Source organism: Chlamydotis macqueenii, chromosome 9 (genome assembly GCF_036417535.1).
Source record: "Chlamydotis macqueenii isolate bChlMac1 chromosome 9, bChlMac1.mat, whole genome shotgun sequence".
Taxonomy (NCBI): Eukaryota; Metazoa; Chordata; class Aves; order Otidiformes; family Otididae; genus Chlamydotis; species Chlamydotis macqueenii.
Window position 1 is genome coordinate 23,128,172 of NC_141564.1, and position 22,013 is coordinate 23,150,184.

At 43.7% G+C, this 22,013-nt stretch overlaps 1 protein-coding gene across 7 annotated transcripts in view; it reads left to right on the plus strand.

Annotated features, from left to right (window-relative positions):
• The window catches only part of MECOM (MDS1 and EVI1 complex locus), a 339,255-nt gene that overhangs the window by 298,827 nt on the left and 18,415 nt on the right, over positions 1–22,013 (plus strand). For 3 of the 7 annotated variants that reach the window (XM_086754444.1, XM_086754449.1, XM_086754450.1), the window contains 7 exons: positions 3,191–3,293; positions 5,509–5,725; positions 8,945–9,092; positions 10,155–10,311; positions 15,575–16,937; positions 18,839–18,926; positions 21,754–21,780. In XM_086754444.1, coding sequence (XP_086610570.1) covers positions 3,191–3,293; positions 5,509–5,725; positions 8,945–9,092; positions 10,155–10,311; positions 15,575–16,937; positions 18,839–18,926; positions 21,754–21,780 — 2,103 coding nt within the window. The remainder of the gene's footprint in view (positions 1–3,190; positions 3,294–5,508; positions 5,726–8,944; positions 9,093–10,154; positions 10,312–15,574; positions 16,938–18,838; positions 18,927–21,753; positions 21,781–22,013) is intronic. The other 4 variants (XM_086754445.1, XM_086754447.1, XM_086754448.1 and 1 more) reach the window with 4 other exon arrangements.

Consider the following 22,013-nt stretch of genomic DNA (forward strand, 5'->3'; position numbering starts at 1 on the left):
AGGAGGGGACCCGCGGGGCTCGGGGGCGATTTATGAGCTTTCCCACCTGGGGGCTGGCAGGACCCCCGCGCCGCCTGTCCTCAGCAAGCTGCTGCTGCTAAAAACTTGGCCAACAAGGTTCATTTCCACAGTTAGCGTCTCGCTTTTTCACAGACAGGATAATTGCAGGAGGTTTTAGGTGGGAAGAGTGAGAAAAAAGCTTTTCCCGTGAAGGAATAAGGACAGGTCTTAAAATCAGATTAAATTTACCTCCATGATCGTTTTGGTTTAAAGTTCAATATCTTTTGTTTTAGATCCTCACTGGAACATAATCTGGTATACAAACTGTTAATGCAGATAGGATTTTTTGCACATACAGAAATATAAAAAATATTTTAAATAACAATTAAAGTTAATATTCTAATAATAATAATATGAAAACACCAGAGCTGGAAATCTGTCACTTGTTTTGGGGGGGAGTGCTATTTCTGAGAAGCAAAATAGAGAAATGTCACTCAACCAAAAATGGAGTTTTTTGATGTACTCCCTCTCTCCTCCCTGCTGAGGTACAGAGGGGCTGGCCAGGTAGTTTCTGGTGTATGGCTTAATCATCTCTGATATTTTCAAATACCAGTGCAATCAGGACAATTGGCTGCAGAATTTACACCCCAGTTAGAGATTTGTCCCACAACTGCTTCCCAAAGAGAAGCGATGCACCCCAGCACAGCGGTTCGTGAACAAGACCCTCTTTATGCCCCTGGACGGTCCATGTGTCCTCACTTTGCGATGAGAGGTGAAAAGGTCTATCAAAATACCTCTGATGGGACAGGATGAACACCGGAGAAGACTTCGCTGTGATTTTTGTTCGCTCCTTGGTGCGGAGGCACTGCTGACCTCAGAACAGCTGAGTTTATCCGACTGCGATGCAAACCCTGGGAGCGCTGAGGCAAGTCCTGGGAAGAGCTGTCCCGGGCAGAGCAGGAGCTTTGGCGTGGTCCCTCTGAGACGGTGGAGGTTCCACCTGGCCACGGGGTGGGCCTGATCCTGTTCCCACCCCAAGCAGGAGGTGGGTGCTGTTGCAGGAAGGAGGTCTGCAGAAATCTCTCTGTTCAGGGTGCGATGCCATACATGTTTTATTTCCACCCAAAGCCAGCTGGCAACCAGGCTTATCTTCTACAGATCAGACTGCAGCTTCCCTTTCAGATGTGTGGAGGCCGTTACACTTCTGGAAGAAAAAGCCAGTTTTCAATACATTTATCTTAATAAATGGAAAAACAAGCATCACTTAAAGCAAACATTCACTGGATGCAGCGCTGACATCGGATTTATTTGCAGGAATTAAAAGCTGACTTCACTTAAATGCGTTTCGGCCTTTGATCAAATGAATTTTGTTGCCCCAGCCTCATCCCTAGCGTGCTGAAGCCCACGCAGCAGCCCCGCATCCTTCAGCGCCAGTGCTAGCGTTGGCTCCGGAGAGGATTGCAGTACCAGGCATTCGCCCAGCTGGATGAAGAGAGATGCATGAGACTCTGCCATGGCTCTTTTGGCCCCTTGTGCCCTCCAAAATACTCTGGAGTTCAAAATTCCCTCAACAAGGAGTGAAAATGGCAAGTCCAAGCTGACCAGGACAGTGTGGAAGAGAAGGGAGGTGCAACCTGGGTAGATCAGACTGCCCATAAAATCGTTTTCCTGGCTTTTATGGAGAAAATTTGCCATAAGCAAGATATTGTGGCACGGATACCTTGTGCCCGATGTGTTTTCTCAGCACTTCTGGCACCTGGAGAGGGGCGAGTGCCGGCGTGGTGGGATGAGCTGGCCCCAGCCGCCTTCCCCACCGCTCCCCTGGGTGCCTCCTCCAGAACAGTTTTTGGGACAAGGAGAAGAAAAAAAAACCCAAATCCGAGGAGATGCATCTTATTTCGTTATCTTTAGGTATTTAGCCGGTATCTGTGGGCAAAGGCGGCTCGTGCAGAAGGAACGGATTAGGCTGTACGGCCACCTCCTGGAGGACATTGGTATGTGCTCGCCTGCCGGGGCCACCCGATGGGTGATGGTTCTTGTGCGACGAAAATCATAGAATCATAGGATGGTTTGGGTTGGAAGGGACCTTAAAGATCATCTACAGGCATCTCTAGATGCCCATGCCTGCCTTGTGACAAAATGCATCTGACTTCAAACAGTGAAGGTGATTTTCTGCCTTTCTCCCAATGCCCTGAAATAAGTGTTGAGAGTTAGGAGTTTGAGAGCAAAGCTTTTAAAAATACATTAGTCTGAAAAAAACACAAAGGCATCATTTTTTTAGCGTAGGAAACATAGCTGTCATGATTTTTTTTAACAAGGCCTGAGGAAGTTACTAATCTTTATCTGAGCAGCTTCATGGAGCTTTTTAGTGCTCTTCACATTTCCTGCTGAGACAGAAAGAAGCCAGGTGGATTTTGGGAATGTCCTTTCTGCAGAGCCTCATGGTGCTGGTGTGTGCTTGCTCTGGGTGCGCGGACCCAGGGGAGCGTGGTCCCTTCACCCATCTGCAGCCTCCTGCATCCCTGATGGGCTCCTTCCCAGAGCCTGATGTCACCTCTGCAGGGGGACCAGGTGCCACCAGCCAGGGTCACCACCAGCAGCTTTGGGTGCTTGCAGTGTTTCTTTATCCGGGACTGACTTTTCCTTTGATTCTGGTTTAAAGCTGAGGAATAACCTGGGACACTGGTTTGTGTAAGCCTCTCACCTCACAGCTTTCTGGACTGCGTAGATGATTGAAACTGGGGGGGTTGGATGCCTATGGTTTAATCAGCAACATCTTCTCAGGTCTGCTTTAGTACCTTTTCCTAGTGCAACAAGCGTTATTTCACCTACATGGGTCACTCAGGGATGCATTTTCTGGTACTTCGTACAGGGGTTTGGTATAACTAAGCATGCAAATTGCCGGTGATATTTGCAATCATCCCGCAGCTCATTTTGCAGCAGAGGCTGTTGAAAGCAATCGTCCTTTTTATCCTCGCAGAGCCCAAAGCACCAACAGCTTTGGGGCTGGAAGGAGCGGACCTGCCATAGTCAAAGTCGGCATCTCTCCAGCAGCCAGCACCCACGCCAGGGCAGGGTCTGGCCACACGGTTTCGATCCTGTAATACTCACTGGTGGTGGTTTATGCCTCTTTGACTGTTGTGGTAGTCACCTTGCTTTCTCTCTCTTTTTTTTTTTTCCCCCCCCCCAGATATTCTACAGAGTGGTAGCAGATATTGAACCAGGAGAGGAGCTCCTACTGTTCATGAAGAGTGAAGATTATTCACATGAAACAATGGCTCCGGACATTCACGGTTAGCTCCTCCTTACTGTCTAATCTGATAGAAATTATCGTTGAATTTAAGCAAAAAAAAATAGGGAGAATTCTCCTCTGTTGGAATCCTCTTGAAATCCAGGATGGCTTCACTTTAGCCAGGGAGAAGAGCTGGGCCACAGCTGTGTTTGTCTATCTTCTGCTTCTCTGAAAGCTGTTCAGTGAATAAAGTAGTCTAGTATTATCACAACTACTTCAGTTGTGGCTTTGGGAGTTCTCCATTTATTTTCTTCATCATTCCATCAATCCAACCTGGTCCAACCAGGAATGTATCTCCATTCAGTGTTACATTTGAATATAACTGAATGTTGCTTCTTCCAATGTTGCATTTTCTACCTGCTAATCTGGTGAGCTCTAGTTTGCACACTCAGTATTTCTCAGCGTTGCATCCCTGCAACTCCTAATGTCACTCAAGTTTTACCGTCACTTACTCAAACCTCCCTGGTAGAAACAGAGATTTGCAGATGTAACCGAGGGCAGTAGTAAGGCTTCAAGGTTGAAACTCGATCATTCTGTGGGTGTTGCAAAAGAAGAACAAGAGTCCAAGTCCTTATCTCTAGGCTGTGCTGCTCCTGCAGGACAATGATGTATGGACCCTGATTACAGGTTATTTTTTGCCACTCACAAACAACTGTTATCCTGTCCTCTTGAAAAGAGAAAATCTCAGGTTGTTAATGTTGCTATCACTTGTGAGGGCTTTTGAGTCATTCTTCCTCCTTGTGCTCAGTCATTACTCAGCTGACACAGATTCTGGGTCTGAAACTCCTGAGCTGTTGCCCATCCCTTGCAGACTGGGTGGCCTCAGATCCATCCTCCACCTCAAAAGCTCCTTTTGCTCTGCTGCCCATTGGGCAGTGGGTTATTCATCAGGACTATGTGTAGGACATCTGCTTGGTGCTCATTAGGCTGCAGTTTATGCCAATGTGGACATTTTACAAATTCTCAAGGATTCAGGGACTGTGTGCAGGAATTTTCCCATCTCTGTGCTTTTTTTATAACTGCCTGTACCTTTTGTTCTTTCAAGACTAAGATGGGGGTTGTTCATTCATTGTCCTTTGGTTTTGTGTTTGCTTTTTTTTTTCCCATAGCGGTAACTTTGTTTAGTTATTGCTAAAGATGTTCCCCTTTTCAAGCATGGTGTTTTCCATGCCTGGTCCCTGTGGTCAAGTAGCTATTGTATAAATGACACCAGAGGAAATCTCTGCAGTCACACGCAGGAATATGTCCCACAGGGCTAATTTAGAAGCAGAATGAGCCAAAGTACTGTTCATAGACAGTGGATAACAGAGCCCCTACGATGCTTTCTCTGGATCAACTCAACTGTCAGGTAGCAACCAACTGCACACATTTGAGATTTCAGCCAGACTCCTCCGTGCCTTTTTGACTCAGAGCCTCTGAGAATTTATATCTGCAGGGCAGATAACACTGAAACCAAATCAACGTGTCTGGCTCCTCGTATGGACCATCAGTAGAAAATTCAGCAGAAAAAAATATCATGGGATGCTCTTCTCCAAGTTTGCTTTTTGGGATTTTCTTCGGCTAGTCTATTCTTTTGCAGGAATTACTAATTAATGGAACACAATGCAGTATTCACTCCAAAGTGACACTCTAGTGATCTCCTGCACTCTTTTTTCAATAAGAAAAACATTGTGACCAATTTTATGGAATTTAAAGCAAGGCCCTCTGTCTTCATTACCCCAACTTCAGGTGTCTCTGGCTTACTTTGAACAGGGTTGGGTGCTGCAAAATAACTCTAATGGAAATTAAAAGTCTTTTAAAAACTCTATAAACAGCCTTCTGGCTATTTTAGGTGCTAGTGTTCGTGTTGAAGTCAGACTCCTTCATTCAGAAAGGCAGAGACTGGCAACCTCCACTGGATATCCACCTTAGACCCTGTCTATCCCCATTTAGGACAGTGTATAAACACACCGACTTTTGTCCTAAGTCAGTGCTGGGGATCCGTATTGCATGTCACCCAGACAACGAATGGGTAGTACTGCACTGTCATCTCTTCTAGAATTAAAGCATTATTATAAAGCATTCCTAAGGCATCCTTATTTCTTTTGAGGTTCTTCTCCTTTTCACTGAATAGCCATTTATTTAACCACACTGTTATCAAACTCCTGGTGGGATGGTAGTTAAAAGTGACTGAAAACTGATGTGGTCTCCCTGTGCCCAACCCCTTTGTCTTCCAGAGGAGCGCCAGTATCGCTGTGAGGACTGTGATCAGCTCTTTGAGTCCAAGGCTGAGCTTGTAGACCACCAGAAGTTCCCCTGCAGCACACCTCACTCCGCCTTCTCCATGGTGGAGGAGGACTTCCAGAAAAAGCTTGAGAATGAGAATGACCTTCAGGACGTGCATGAAATCCAGGAGTGTAAAGAGTGTGATCAAGTCTTCCCAGACTTACAAAGGTAGGAGTAGATGCTTAAAACATGATTGAATGAGGCAAATTCTGTAATGGCTTCAGTCAGGTCATGCAGGGCATCACTAGGGCAGAGTTTGACACCTTCATCTTCTATACAAACCAAAGATGAGGATGAATAAGACTTCTGTGCCAGTTGGTATTTTACAGCGTAGAAAGCAATGGAGTCTCAATAAATCAGAGATTTGGTCCTTGTGCTGAAGTCCTTAGTGAGGACATTAAATGAAGAACTGGATCTTCTGACAATCAGATCTTTAGCTGGCAAGAATTGGGCTGGTTGCAGTGAAACCAGAGGTGTGATTATACTTCAGATCAGCTAAGGTCCAGGCTCCTTATTTTTAGTTATAAATAACTTTTAACATCTCTGAGTGATGTCCGCTGATGTTACCAATTTCATCTTTGCAAGCAAGCCGTGCTAGTTAGGGGTAGGTTCTAGATGTTAATATATTTATGTCTATCTGTTAATATATATTTATAGCCATACTGTCTTGAAACACTGGAGTTTATCTCTTTTTTATATATATATATCTGACCTTTATAGATCTTTATGCATATGTCTCTGAAATGTGCATAGAATGTCAATAGAAAGTACAACTTTTATATGCTGAAGATCATTTACATATTTGCTGTCACTATAGTTTTCGTGGCTTCTGAAAATACCATATTGCAGTGTTATGGCAAATTTTGTGAATTACTGAAAGATACTGAGAGTGCGCAGGAGCTTCTGCAGCACATACCTTGCAGATTCACATCTTAATGCTTTCAGGACGGGGGAAGGTTGACCTCAGTCAATGTTTGATAGTAATACTGAGATATCTCAGTAGGAAAATCCTGGGCCAGATCCTCCACCGTGATGAGGCAGTGCATTTCTTAGGAAGCTGATTTATAGCAGCAGCAGATCTGGGCTGGTATCTCTTTGTTTCAGCCACAGCCTGGAGCACAGTTCCCACACTCCCATGTTTTCTTTCCTTTCCACATTGTGTGGGCACAACCTAAGTAACGATGAACTGCCCTTTTAGGTACAGCAGTGCATTTATTTGCATTGCTTAATAATGTTGTGCCCCTTAAATACTGACTTGCCAATTTAGAGTATTTTCTGTTTTTTCACAGAAATCTTTACTAGTCCACGATTCAGGATGTTGTGGTGTCTGTCAGAGGTAACCACGGGGCTGTGCATGCCCAGGGTTAGCCCCTTTGGAAAACTGCTCCTGGATGCTCCAGGTGCTGGTTCAGGAAGATGGAGCCTCCTTTCCCAAAACACAGATGCTCCTTAGCTCCTATTGATGGAGCGGAGGTTGCTCGGCATCACGCAGAGAGTCTCAGATCAGCATGTCATATGACCCGACCCTTAACACTTCTGCAGAATTAATGACACCAAAATTAAAACATGATGTGCCAAACATTGCTCCCCACATACTAGGTCAACCCCACTGAGTCGGAATTTGTGCGGGCGCAAGGTCTGATTCACCAGCCGATGTCGAGCAGTATGCAGCTCCATGTGTCTAATTTTCCATCTGAGTGATTGATTCGAAGGGGCTGATATGGGTAGGTCAAGTCAAAAGGGTTGCAGCAGTCTGGGTGAGGCAGGAGCCTGGGCTGTAATGTTTTTCCATGTCATGAGTTATTTGGTGTTAAAGTTCTTTTGTGCCTATGAACCAGAGGATGGTATCTAACATGTGGGAATCATTGAGGAAATGTAAATTTAGCTTAAAATATTAAATATTGAAGAAAAGGGCAGAAAACAAAGAACGAGTCATCATAAATAGATGGGCAGTACTGTGAGAAAGAGTGAAAAATGAGAGAGAATGCAGTCATTCTCCGAACTCCTGAATTATTGAAAGGCTAATACAGCACAAAGACAGTTCACAGCAAAAAAGTAGCAAAGTGTGCTATATCCAGATTATAGAAAACAAAGGCCCGAAAGAGCCGTGCTTGAGGGTGTGCATAATTAAATGGAGAGAGCGGAGCAGGAAGATGGCGATCTGGGGGCCAGGACTGCCCAGTGCTGGTGGCAGGTCACGTAGCCGTTGTAGGCGTCCGGGAGCTGGTGCCAGAGCCAGGACAAGGGTCTCTCTAGGTCTCACGGCAAATTTGTTTAGCGGCACATGATGGAGAGTTAATTGTTACAGAAGTATTAGGAGGGGAAGTTAGAATTATTTTTTTTTCCCCTGAAGGAAGGAATCTGAGAGGGGCAGAAGTAAAGAGCATCCACGGGGTGAAAGCATTTCTATTACCTGTGGCTGAGAACGAAGGCTGCTGTTTGGGCTGCGAAACCCAAACCAGACTGCAAACCCAGCAGGTTTTGTCCACTGGTTCAGCAGAGATCATGGGAGCTCCTCTGAGGAAGGAGTGATCCCGTTTGGCATCTCAGGCTAAAGATCCCAGTTTCCAGTGGCTTTACACTACGTGAATCCACTCTTACATTGTGTAGCCATCTTTCCTTGGGCAATAGAGGGAGTTACGACTTTGCATGTGACAAAGCAATACAGGTGTGTAAAATTATGTATTTGCTACAAATGAGTAATTAAACAGGAATTCAGAAAATTCACAGATGAAAATTAATTCAAAGATGTGCAATAGAAATTGGGTGGAGGATTAAATATCCTATTAGTAGACTGAATAAACTACTAAGAAATTAATGAATAAACAGCTACACAATTTATTATGTTTAATAATAATCAAGTATAACTCCAATTGTAGTATATACCATATTTAGAGGCTTCTTATGCTCATTCTGTCCTCCTGCTCCAGTGGAGTTATTCCCGATCCATTTCTGCTGTAAGAAAATTTGACTCTTGTCAAAGGAGCAGAGTTACATCAGGTGGTAGGATCCAAGGTGCGTTTAGAGGGAAAGTCCTAAGGTAGAAATAATTCACACTGCAGGGAAGAATTAGCAGGGTGAAATATTGGAGGGTGTATGAAATAATCTCCTTAGGGAGCGATGGCAGCAGCATCTCCTGGAGCATTTGCAAGTGGCCTGGCAAAACATTAGAAGATGTGTTATTCTGGTAGGGAGGAGGATGTTCTGCCTTCCAGCTGGGGTGAGCCTGGTACTCAAAGGACTTGGGTCTGTCAGAATTGGACTCCCTCTGAAAAAAAAAAAAAAATTGCTGTAATTATGTGCTCTGCTGTCTCTTTTTCCCGCAAACCACTGAAATCCTCATGTGTGTGAATGAGATCTCACTGAGCCCTGTTCCTATTTCCACAGCCTGGAGAAGCACATGCTGTCGCACAGTGAGGAGAGGGAGTACAAGTGCGACCAGTGCCCCAAAGCTTTTAACTGGAAGTCCAACTTGATACGTCACCAAATGTCGCACGACAGCGGGAAGCACTATGAGTGTGAAAACTGTGCCAAGGTACAGTGAATTTGTAGGCTGCCTGGTGTTTCTTGTGCCGCTGGATGCGCGAGAGCATGGAAGTAGGGATGCTGCCCAGGGCTGGGATGCAGGCGGGTGTAAGGCTTCCGCCATGCTCCAGATGGTTTCCCATGGATTTACACTTCTGCTTTATAAAGATATTATTTTTCTACCCACTTTGGTTTGAAAATGGCTGTGGGGTCTGAACTGAGCGCTGATGCAGAATGCTGAGCATCCCCGAGCTCAGGGCTTGGCACCTTGTGAGGACTGATGGGGTGGAAGAGGACTGCTGAGGGGCAAGAAACCACAGGGAGATGCAGGGTTGTTGGGTCCTCAGGGTGTGTGCCAGCCATTGGGACCAGAAACTTCAGGACATTACTGCAATAGAAATCAAAACAAAAAACAGGGACTGGCCCTAGTTGCGCTAAGTCAGCACAACTATTTAATCTCTAGAGCATCTCCATCCCTTCCCAGCACGGGGCTTGCTGTGTAGATTATTTGTGTAGGATGTGGTGCTCTGCATTGCTTTTTCCAGATTCCCAAAGCTTGGACCTTTTGCACAAGGACTTTCTTGGTTTTAAGTAGATTTGCTGCAAGAATGTGAATTTTATATTGAACTGACACTCGTAAGATGCAGCCAAGCCCTGGGTGCTAGGACTGTGTCGCCTACAGGATTTCTCACTGTCACGCACTCAGTTGTCGCTATAAAGTATTTCTATTGCAGTAATACCTAGGGGTTTCAAGCAGCTGCATTTTGACTCGTTTTCTGTGAAGTCCTTAACCTCAGAAGCCCAATTTCTGATGGCAGGGGCACATGCATGTGCTGCAGCAGTGGCAGAGGGGTTAACAGGTCCACCAAATACTCAGCTGATCCTGGGAAACTGAGCCCCTGTCCTGCAGGCACAGCTCCCCTTGATGCCCATTAGCGAGGCTGCGATGCGGCCACGGTTTTTAATCTTAAATACTCCCAAATAGCTCCAAGGTTTGAATTTTAAGAGACTCTTGTAATAAATGGCTTCTTCCACAGTTAAGTTTCTTGGTTAATCAGTACTCATTTCCTAGCAGGTTTTCACGGACCCCAGCAACCTTCAGAGGCACATTCGTTCCCAGCATGTTGGGGCTCGTGCTCACGCTTGTCCAGAGTGTGGCAAAACCTTTGCCACTTCTTCAGGCCTCAAACAGCATAAACACATCCACAGCAGTGTCAAACCTTTTATATGTAAGTCTTCAACTAAACGTCTTTGGCTAAGTGTTATTTCTTTTGTCGGAAAGCAGCGTAACCTGGAAAGAGGAGGTTGTGTTGTGCTCCCTTTGAATTTCCCGCTGGCTTCACAGGGGCTGTGAGTTATTAAATGAGCACTGTGTAATTCATAGTCCAGTGCAAAGCACTGTTTTCATACAATTTTCCTTTTCAGGCAGACACTCTGTGCTGTACCTCTTGTCCCCGGGATATTTTTCCACGCACAGATGCAAAGAGCAATGGGGAGTGGGATTTAGCGAGAAGGAGCTGTTCCAGTCATGGCGGCCGCGGCCTCGCTGCTTTGCCCCGCGCCGAGCTGGCAGCTCTCCTTCCTGCTCCTCTCTCCCACGCCGTGCCCTGGGCTGGTTCTGGCCCCTTGGCGCAGGGCAGAGGTAGAAAATATTTCAGAATATCGTTCTTGGTAGCGCTAATCTGCACTGCAGTCTTTTCAGGCACCTGTTATGGCTTGAAAGGCACCTCGTGACCACCTCCTCTACTTGTCCGCTAAACTTCTTGATCTTTTGCTACTCTCAACAATAATTTATGAAAATATCAGTACTACACCTGAGCAAAGCAGCACTAAGATAATGCCTCAGTGGGAAGATTATTGGCTTGAAAGACTAATTTGTGTGAAGTCCGTATGTCTGCCATTGGGTTAGATAAGACTTTGGTTTGGGCTTCTTCAATGAGAAAATATATAATCCAATAATAAATATCATTAATAATTTTAAAACCTGATTATAGGTTAAGTAATTACACTTAAAGGTTATAACTATTGGAAATCAGTAACTTCTGGGTAGGTAGGGAGTCTTCACACGGTCCTCTGGCAGTCAATGCCCTGCATAAAAGTCTGTAAGTGGCACCTCAAATAATCTCTCAAATGCTCTTTGTTACTACTTATTCTGATAAATCAAAACAGCAACACATATTCTTCATACGTACAGTGTGAGGGATGAAAACCCATTGAGCAACCTACAAATAACAGCCATGTAATTGCAGAACAAAAGGGTTTGGAGACCACATGTTCAGTAGGCTTTGCTGAGTGATGGGAGGGAGGTAGGGTCACCTAAAGCAGCTATCTGTTTTCCACCAGAAGGCCACACACCATGATTTACTTGTACCAGTCTGTTTATGGCAACTGTCTCTTATTACAGTACACCGCCCAAGCTTGAGTGAAAACTCACCAACACTATGGTAATTACTCACTGCCTTCGCAAAATCTCCAGCCTCTCCAAATAGAAACCACATGCCATAATAGACTGAACATATTCAAAATAGTACTTAGAGTAATTTTTTTAATAAGCAGAAAATATGCAAGCTTAAGTGCTGGCTAATTTGGGGTCCAGAGACAATCACGGCACAGAGGATGTAGCATGAGATGAATTCTTGCAATTTGGGAGCCAGATTGGGAGCTTGTGTGTAGAGCAATAAAAGCTGCAAGGAGGGAAGCTTCCCTTACGAGTTAGTTGCTTAAAAGTATGAGGCTGAGATTTAAAGGGTGTAGTAAGGTGTAACGGGAGAAATCAAGCCCAGCTTCTGTTGCTTTGATACGTGGAAGCAATTAAAGTTGATAACCATCCCCCATCTACTAAAGTTTAAGCAAAGCTTTACTTGGAAATAAAAGTAATGTGTTGAAAAAGAGGTATATCTTGTAACACAGATTTATCCGAGGAGTCCTGGCTCCTGGGAATATCCATGGAGATCGAGGTAGCAGAATCGATTTAGACACAGGGTGTCCTCCAAAATCAGGTGTGCATTGGGTGTGCACTTCACTAATGCCATGTTACACCCGGGCTTCAGGCGACGGTCCCCAGGAGTAAGACTGCTCTGGGGAGTAAGGGCTTCAGACCCGGGCCCAAAATTTCTTTGCCAGCCTTGAGGAGCCCCATGGGTTGAATAGACTGCCTATTAAATGCGAGAGGCACCGTGAACAAGCAGCACCTCATTAAATAGTTTTAAATAACATTTACACTCAAAAAGGTAAAGTCATCAGTACAACTGTTAATTGTTTGATTGAGATTATAGTAACAAATATTTATGTATTTTGAATGGTATTGCCATTATTGGTTTAATTTAGTTTTAAATCTGAGATAAAATATATTTAGTCAAATTATTAATTTGCATCTCCCTTAACAGTTTGTAAGGATATCTCTCAATTGTAAAGTGTGCATTTTTGCTTTTCTCTGGAGCAGAATACTTCTCAGTTCTGTTGACTTTTGAGCATGTTAATGGAGAATAATAATTTAATAATGTATCAATGTTCTTTAAGGGATAAGTTCTCAAATCTGTGCCAATACGTCCCTTCTCACCCGCTTACCACTCTAGCCTACCTGAGTGAAGCATTGTATGTAATGCGGTCATGTAAATAAGAAGCAGGCCCTCAACACAACCTGGTAGAAGATCAAAAGGTTGACAAAACATTATTTGATTTTAAGTATACATTAGCCAGCCAATGTATGCATTGGAGATTTTTTTGGGGGAAAAATGTATATGGTCTGATGCTGTGCTGCTGTATGTTAGGCATAGCTCTATCAGCGTTGATAAGAGTTATCCTGCTTTACTCAAGGAGAGGAGTTGTCCCATAATATCTGAGGTGAAGCTTGTGCAAACCTATGGCTATGTCACTTGAGTACCATTTTGGTCAGCTTGATTTTGGTTTCTGTGATCTGGGAACAGGGGGAGTTTTTTGTGTAAGACCTCAACAGTGAAGGTAAGGGGCTGATTCTCTACCGTGAAGTGTGGAGGTGAATTTCGTTTGTGGGAGCAGAAACCTTATGCCTGCAATTAGGCTAAAAATAGGAGAAAATAGCAGAAAAATCAGAAAAATCCCTCATACTGCAACAAATAAATAACAAATAGTGCTATATTAAATAAAAATAGTTTTATGTTAAATAGGAAAATAAATTTTTTTTTTTTAAAAAAGAAAGCACTTATCCAGAAAAAAATCAAGCATTTTCAAGGAACTAGAATAATTTCTCTTCTCTTCTCTTCTCTTCTCTTCTCTTCTCTTCTCTTCTCTTCTCTTCTCTTCTCTTCTCTTCTCTTCTCTTCTCTTCTCTTCTCTTCTCTTCTCTTCTCCCTTTTTGTCTCTCTTCTTGTCTCTCTTTTTCCTTTATCTTCCATCTTTTTCCTTCTTTGTTTTTAGTTTTTTAAAAAATATTCTCTCTTTTCTTTCTTGTCTTTCCTTGTGAATGAAGATTTCCAGCAGGAACAGTAACTGATATACAGCCACAAACATTCTTCCTGAATTACCACATTGCAAATTTCCTGTGTGTGGGCCCAATTCTGCACTCTTTACCCCACGAATTGTCCCAGGGATGTCAACGGGATGTGAAGAGGGGAAAATGGGTGGATCAGGCAGGATCAGGCCCTGGAACAATAGGAGCATTGTTGCTGAGATATGAAGCAGCCTGCTGAAGAGGTAAACAGTTAAGAGATGACAACAAGTGGTCAAGTTTCTCAAGGGCAGAGATTTAGAGGAGCAGGAAGGTTAGCGCGGGCCCCGGTGCAAGTGGAAGTTAGAGGATGTGATTGCAGTTCATGGGAACCAAGGGTGCAGGATGGGATACATTCAATTCAGTTTCCTTTGCAGGCTTAAAATAGAGCCATTGTAAATTATGTCAGACTGTCTCAAATCATGAAAATGATTGTTAAAAAGGCCTCAGAATACACAATGTGTATTGTTGTGTGGCTTTGATGTGTGAAAGATGAGAGCTTATGATATAACACAAATTAAATAAAAATAAAGTGGCCACATGCTTTTTCCTGCCTGGAAGTAAAAAAAAAAAAAAGGATTTATTACAGAGGGATAACACTGCTTACTGATAATTCTGCTGCCTTGTTTTTAAACAAGGCTGGAGCTGATGCTGCTAGAGGCAGAGCAGTGCAGAATAATGAAGAGCACAAGACATAGCACAGCCTTGGGACTCACCCGGTGCCCCTGCCCGTCCGAAGGATGCCAAAAGGGGACATAAAAAGACACTGGGGAGCTAAGCGTTATCCTCTCCCAAACCACATTTTAACTCATGGACCTGTAATTGGTTGCTGCCCCAAATTGCTCCCTAAGGTTTCTAGCGGCCAGAAAATCAGGGGCTTGCAAAATCCTGTTTGCGCAGTGATGTGATTCACTCCTTGTAGCGTCTCGCTCTGCACCTCCGGGACCACTTTCAGCCTCCTGCTACTGAAAATGGTGACTGGAAGCCGCGCTCCCGCCTGCCCAGTGTCACAGGCTAGATCAGGCCAGTGAGCTCAAGGTAGATCTCCTCCCCTCTGCGGTTTCAGGCTTTCTCCAAGTGCTGCTTTTGTGGAGGTAAAGCAGTTCTCATCGCAGGGGAGTCTGAAAGGAAATCCATCTAGCTTCTTTGGGCATCAGACACGCAAATAAATACAGCTGCGCTTGCAAAGGAAATCGTTGTTGAAATACAGTGTATTTTTTCATGTGCAAGAGACAAATAAGTAATATTAAGTCTAGTAAAGTTATTAAGATGTGGAATTTAGAGTTACAGCATCCCAGGGACCTGGAGGGACGGTGTGCATAATATGAATAGAAATATCATTTGGACATATGAGAGTGCTAAACCGAGGTTACTCAGGCTCTGGCCTGGACTTTCATGAGATTAAATTCTTAATTTTAAGTGGAAAACAATGTTGTTTGTAAATAAGGTTATGCACTTGGAAATACCTGGTTGTCTTCTCCTTCTCCTCTTTCGTGTCCTCATGGTCTTGCAGACTGAAAACTCTGTGAGGCAGCTCTGTCTCTCCTGTCTGATCCTGCAAATATTTAATGACTAACTTTCCATGTGTAACTACTGACATAAATGGATGTCATTTGAAGACACAAGTGCTCACTTGCACAAGAGCACTGTGGGTTCGTACGGTGTAACAGTGTCAAGCTGCAGCTCTTGGCGGGGCTCTGCGTGCTAAACCAGTATGGAATAATGGCACCAAATATGCAACACTGTGCAATGCAAAGAGCGAACAAGAAAACTTTATCTTTTAGTGATTTCAGACCTTGTCTGGTTTGTTGGAGCGGGTTTTGGTGCTGTCTTTAGACATTTGTCTGCTTGGATGCCTTGCTTTGGAAGAGTACAGTAGGTTTTTGTACACTTGTGCACCTAGACTTCTCCTTACAGATTCCTAATTGACGTTTGGCGGGTAAAAAATGGTGTTATGTGCAAAATTTTGAGGGTGGGGGCAATTATCATAAAGCCTGAGATGTGTTGTTGTTGTTGTTTACATACAGGTGAGGTCTGCCATAAATCCTATACTCAGTTTTCAAACCTTTGTCGTCATAAGCGCATGCATGCTGATTGCAGAACCCAAATCAAGTGCAAAGACTGTGGACAAATGTTCAGCACTACGTCTTCCTTAAATAAACACAGGAGATTTTGTGAGGGCAAGAACCATTTTGCAGCAGGAGGATTTTTTGGCCAAGGCATTTCACTTCCTGGAACCCCAGCTATGGATAAAACGTCCATGGTTAATATGAATCATGCAAATCCGGGCCTTGCTGACTATTTTGGAGCCAATAGGCATCCTGCTGGTCTTACCTTTCCAACAGCTCCTGGATTTTCTTTTAGCTTCCCCGGTCTGTTTCCTTCAGGCTTGTACCACAGGCCACCTTTGCTACCTACTAGTTCTCCTGTTAAAGGACTACCGAGCGCAGATCAGACAAACAAAAGCCAAAGTCCCCTCATGACAAATCCTCAGATACTGCCAGCCACCCAGGATATTTTGAAGGCACTAAATAAGCAACCATCAGTAGGGGAGAATAAGCCAGTGGAGCTTCAACCAGAGAGGTCCTCTGAAGAGAGGCCGCATGAGAAACTCAGTGACCAGTCAGAGAGTAGTGACCTTGACCTTGACGATGTCAGTACCCCCAGTGGCAGTGACCTGGAAACCACCTCGGGCTCTGATCTGGAAAGTGACATTGAAAGTGAGAAAGAGAAATTTAAAGAAAATGGTAAAATGTTCAAAGACAAAGTAAGCTCTCTGCAGAGCCTGGCTTCAATAAATAATAAGAAAGACCACAGCAATCATTCCATTTTCTCACCATCCTTAGAGGAGCAGACTGCGGTGTCAGGAGCGGTGAATGATTCTATAAAGGCTATTGCTTCTATTGCTGAAAAGTACTTTGGTTCAACAGGACTTGTGGGGCTGCAAGACAAAAAAGTCGGAGCCTTACCTTACCCTTCCATGTTTCCCCTCCCGTTTTTTCCAGCATTCTCTCAATCAATGTATCCATTTCCTGATAGAGACTTGAGACCGTTACCCCTGAAAGTGGAACCCCAATCACCCAGTGAAATAAAGAAGATCCCAAAGGGAAGCTCTGAGTCTCCCTTTGACCTCACCATAAAGCGTAAGGAGGAGAAGCCACTTACTCCCATTCCCTCAAAGCCAGCAGCCCCCTCTGCGGCAAGCCAGGACCAGCCTCTAGATCTCAGCATGGGCAGCAGAAGTCGAGCCAGCAGCACAAAACAAGCCGAGCCTCGGAAAAACCACGTCTTTGGAGAAAAGAAAGGTGGTGACCTCGAGCAAAGGAAAGCTTCGGAGTCCTCCTTGCAGCACGCCAGGCCTACCCCGTTCTTTATGGATCCCATTTACAGGTAACAGACTGTCTGCTGCCTTTTGGCATCCTTTGGTACAGGCCAGGGGCCTGGGCCACCCACCCGCAGATGTCCCTGTCCCTCTCCCACCGTTCCTGGAGGCATCATCCCACCACCATGTGTGAGGTGGCTGCATGCTGACCTGTGCACCCCACCTCAAATCTGAGCTGATTAGAACCTGCCCCAGGTCCGGTAATGCTGCAATTAGCAAGTCTTCATGACTGCCCTCGTTGCAGTGGGTCATTAGTTCAACATGCACAGCTTGGCATGCAGAAATTGGACATATTCTCTTACCCAGAAATGAATTGGCATCAATATAGAATATTTGGTTATTTACTGTGCATTTGACATCACTGGTTTGCCCCAAATTCCTTTTCTACCCAAATGCTGCCCACTTGCCTTGACTGCCCTTTGCCTTCCCCTGACGTTAGAGAGCATCTCTCCAGGATGCCAGTTATACACACCTTTTCAGTTCTTCCTGAATTAAATAGGAGTATCTCATATGTACAACAAAGAAGCAAATTGCCCTAAAATGTGTAAAATGTATGGAAATTGAGAATGATTTCCACCTTTTTTGCATTGGTTTGAGCAAGGGGTTGATTTATCTGGGCATTGTATTAATATAATTGAAGATGTTGTGTCCTTGTATGTACAAAGCCTTGGGTGCACAAGCAGACGCTGTCAGTGAGCTGAGGTTTAAAAGCCAGTGGTGAAACCCTGACCCCTCAGTGTTTCCCAGTAGTGCCAAGATGGATCTGACTGGGATCTGGATTTCACCTGGTTCCTGTGTACGTCAGCCCCTCTTTGCCCTTTGCCTTTCTGCTCATGTATCTGTAGCCACCCAAAGTCATGCATCTAAATTAGTTTAGAGAAATATTAGCCATAAAAATATTTGTCTGTAATATAAATGGCTGATTTTACAGCCTATTGTTAAAAAATAAGTTCCTGCCATGTAAATGATGTTAATTTATTACTTTATCTGAAAGAGAAATGCTATTGGCAAAGTTTTTGGAGAAGGCTCTTGCACAAGACAACAGATATGCATTACGAAGAAACAGGATATGATGCTGTTTTTGGAGATGCTTTTATTCATGCCAGATTGATATCTGTATTAAACCACAGGTTTTCTTTGTGTCATATTAATTTTTAAATGCCTGAAGCAGTGGAAATAATGATCTGTGTTTTATGGTCCTGCATTACAAACGAATGAAATTTGTACAAATTCTGCCAGCGTAGTATGAGGCAAGTTGTTACCAGCCTTCCTTTGCCGTGAGTTACATCAACATACGGGCAACGCGATCTGTTCCTTAAACCATACACATCAGTAGCGTAAAAAGCAAAAATCTCAAATTGCCACACTACCTCTGAATTATCCACATTGTGTTTCGCTGCCTAAATGCCCAGTCTTTGTTGCTGGCCTGTCAGATTCAGTGAGTTCCTACAAGCCCGCCTTTCTCAGCCTGCTTGTGCATGGCAGAGAGTTCCAGGATGGTGGCCGCGATGTCTCGCACGGGCAGGCGAGATGGGAGCCATTGCTCGAGGCTCCTGTTGCCTTGAATTCCTCTCCTCTGAGTGGAGAGCACGCTCGGTTGCCTTACTTCTTCATAAAAGTGCTCGGCAGTTAGTCATTGGTTCCTATTATAATTATTAACAGTCCTCAAACGGGATTATTTCCCATGTAAATGGTGTAAATTCCCTTTAATGGCGATTCACAGCCCCCGCCTGCAGTAAAGGGTTGTATGCGGGAATCGAGAGTTGACTGTACTTCCTTATCTTTTACCGTTATCTCTGAGAAACAAATTACTTGGTGTACAACTGACTATTTTAAACATGAGTAGCTGTATAATTATTAATATCTGAGACTGATTCATCACAAGCAAATCTAATTTTAACATTTACAGAGTAGAAAAAAGAAAGTTAACTGACCCACTGGAAGCTTTAAAAGAGAAATACTTGAGACCTTCCCCGGGATTCTTGTTTCATCCACAAGTAAGTATTTTGGGAATTTTGATGTTGTAAACAAGCCTGTTGATGCTTCAAAGCAGGTGCAGAGAAATGAATGGCGTCTTAGTCATTTTTGGATTTCCTAAACCACACAGTTTTTGCTGTACCATTGTGGTGGAAAAGCGTAAGCATTGTTCTGAGCTTCTTGATGTTTTGCAGATGAAACAACGTGTTTTGATTATAGAGGAAGCCAGATTCAAACTACATGTATGTTTTAGAACCGTGTTCCTCCAAAACTGTAGCGTAGCTACCAACACTTGCAGCTACCCATGTCTCCTTGAGCACTGTCCCGTGCTTTGGGCCATTGAGGTGGAGTCAATATTGACTACAGGGAGGCTATGTAGATTCAAAGTGGGGCCAACAAAGCTGAGCATCCCAGTTGTCAGTATTTAAGGACTCCCAGAAAAGAGATAAAACCTTCCACCCAGTACTTTCCAGTCTCATAATGAAATGCTCCGTCTTTTTTAGGTAGCCATTGTGGGTTATAGCGTGTGCAATGACTTTGTAGGATCCCTGCTCCTCCATGCCTGAAGACATGCTACATGAGAGGGATTCTGTCTTGTTCGTGGGCTATAATCCTGCTGCTTATTTGCTGAATAACAAAAATTTCAGAGATGTAAACACTGCAATGTGTATGTAGTACAGAAAAGAGGACCTATATGCAAACTGTATGTTGCTTTTTTTTCAACAGCACTGCACTCTCATTTTGTCTTCTTCCTCCTTGCTCAATAAGATTTGGCTAAACATTTGGGTTAAATCTCATGCCTGAAATGAAATGCTCTGTGGTATTTGCAAATTTGAACACCTTGCTCACTACAAGCTGTTTCATCCTAATATGTGTCTTGTATTTTGAGCATACAACCGGGAGCTGCTGTCTCTGGTTCAGCTTCCTCTGAATTCCTGGGAAAACATGCCAATAATATGCCACCACTTGCTTTTTTTTTTTTTTTCCCAAAGGAAGTCAACAGTTGTTATGCCCTAAGTTGTATGGAATAAATTCTGAAATATGGGACTTTTGGAGAACTGGGGATGGTACATAGTTGCAGATGCACAAACATAATGCTATTGCATGGGTGGACAGCGCAAAATAACACCCCATTCCAGTGCCTGAAGGAAATAACAGATCAATTAAGTATTAAAATTACTGAGAATGTGTGTACAAGATTTAATAGCAGCTCAGCACCTCTTGCTGAATTACCTAACGAGTGAGAATTACCATTTCAGAGCAGAGAGTACTAATGCACAAGTACACAAGCAGGACCTCAGTCCTCTTTGTGTCCCTGGTGTAAAACCAGGCTGGTTCCTCTCCATCAAGTGAGTGATTCTGTTAGAGCAGCTAAGGGGCTGTAAATTAATAGTAAATTATTTAAATGAAAGCATTTTAGGTATTATATCGGTGGAAGGAAAAACATTATTTTGGTTAGCCTTAGCTAGCTTTTCAGAAGGAGTAAATCAATATCATTTACTGAAGTTGGATTCAAGGGGCTCTGAAGGTTTTGCTGCAGGTTGGTTTGATGAAGGCGGTTAGTAGTGTGGTCAACAAGTAGGAAAGGAGGCTGTTTGGGTACAATGCGCTGTTAGGAGTTTGGCTGTGGTGGGTGGGGAAGGAGTTGGATACTCTTCTGCGTAGCGTTGTATGACTCTGAGTTATGTGGGGAGCTGGAGGAGGGTTAATGGGAGTTAGGCGAGGATGGTGTAGGCGTGCAGGTGAAATGGAGACATTGGGTGTTTGGCCATTAGCGGGCAGGATGCCAGGATTTCATCTTTTTTCACGGAGGGTTGGTTGGAGCTCGAGGAAGGTCACCAAGTCTGTCAGTGTGAGCAGGAGGTGTCGGATGCCACCTCCCTACTGAGGTGGGGCAAAGCCAGCACCCTCTGGCAGGAGGGAGTGTTAGCTGTGCACCCGCATTGCTGAACACATACACAGGAGTGCACAAATATGCCTGTTACACCTTTTTGCCCATTCCTCCACATTTCTTATTGTGCAATAGAAAAAAAAAAACATCCGTGGTAAAAACTGACTTTTGCTTTATCACTTACCTAGCTGCTAGGGATAACGTCTTTAGCTTGATGTCAGATGGATGGAGACAAAGGTCATGAGTGTAACGTGCACTCTTAATACATTGTAAAAAAAAATCTAAACCACCATCACATGTCCTGTCAAAAAAGTAAATGCCAAAATCTGCTTTCTTGCTGACTTTAATAGAACAGAGTCTCCTGTTTGCAAAGGCAGAATTTGGCTCAGTGTTTATGGGCGACCAGGTTGCGGCTTGCAGAAAAGCTGTTTTTCCTTTATACACCTGTAAAAGTACGGGTGTGGAGTGCACCGCAAGTTTTCATTTTCTGCTGGCAGGATTTATCTATGTAAAATATGAACAAAATCATTGGTTTTGTCCTACATGTGTTTCTGTAGGTGAATTTGTTTCAGAAACTTGCCATCCGATGATGCAAGAATTTATGTTTTTTTTTACCTGGATAATATGACAGCTAACAGAAGGATCTCTAAAATAGATTTCTGGAGTAGAGATAAGAGACGTAAACCCTGCAGTCCTTACCCTGTCCCTGCCTGGGCAAAATTCCACCCAGCAGCAGTGGCCCGGATGCTATGAAAATTAGATCGTTTAGTGGTATTTCACAATAATTTGCCATTACAAGGGTTGCATTTTTAGGGAGAGAATACCCCGATGCAACAAATCATTCAGAATAACATTTTAATTAGTATCTTTAAATAAAATCTTAATTAGTAGATTGATTGCAATGAGGGTTCCAAGGCAAGAATAATGTGTTGTTTTTGTTTCAATTTTGCTCCCAGTTCCAATTGCCTGATCAAAGAATTTGGGTAAGTTCATTGCTTATATTTTTGATTTAATCATTGTGAAATAAATTGCATAAGAAAAATATAATATGAAAGATAACTTACTACTCAATTACGGAGCATGCCACGCTTTCCTACAGAGTGTTGTAGCTGTAGCAGATAAATATTCTCTTATGTCAAATTTGCTTTATTTTTACCTGCCTAATCCTACTGTTTTTATCTGGAGAAGGCAATGGGAGCTTTACCTGAGTGAGGGT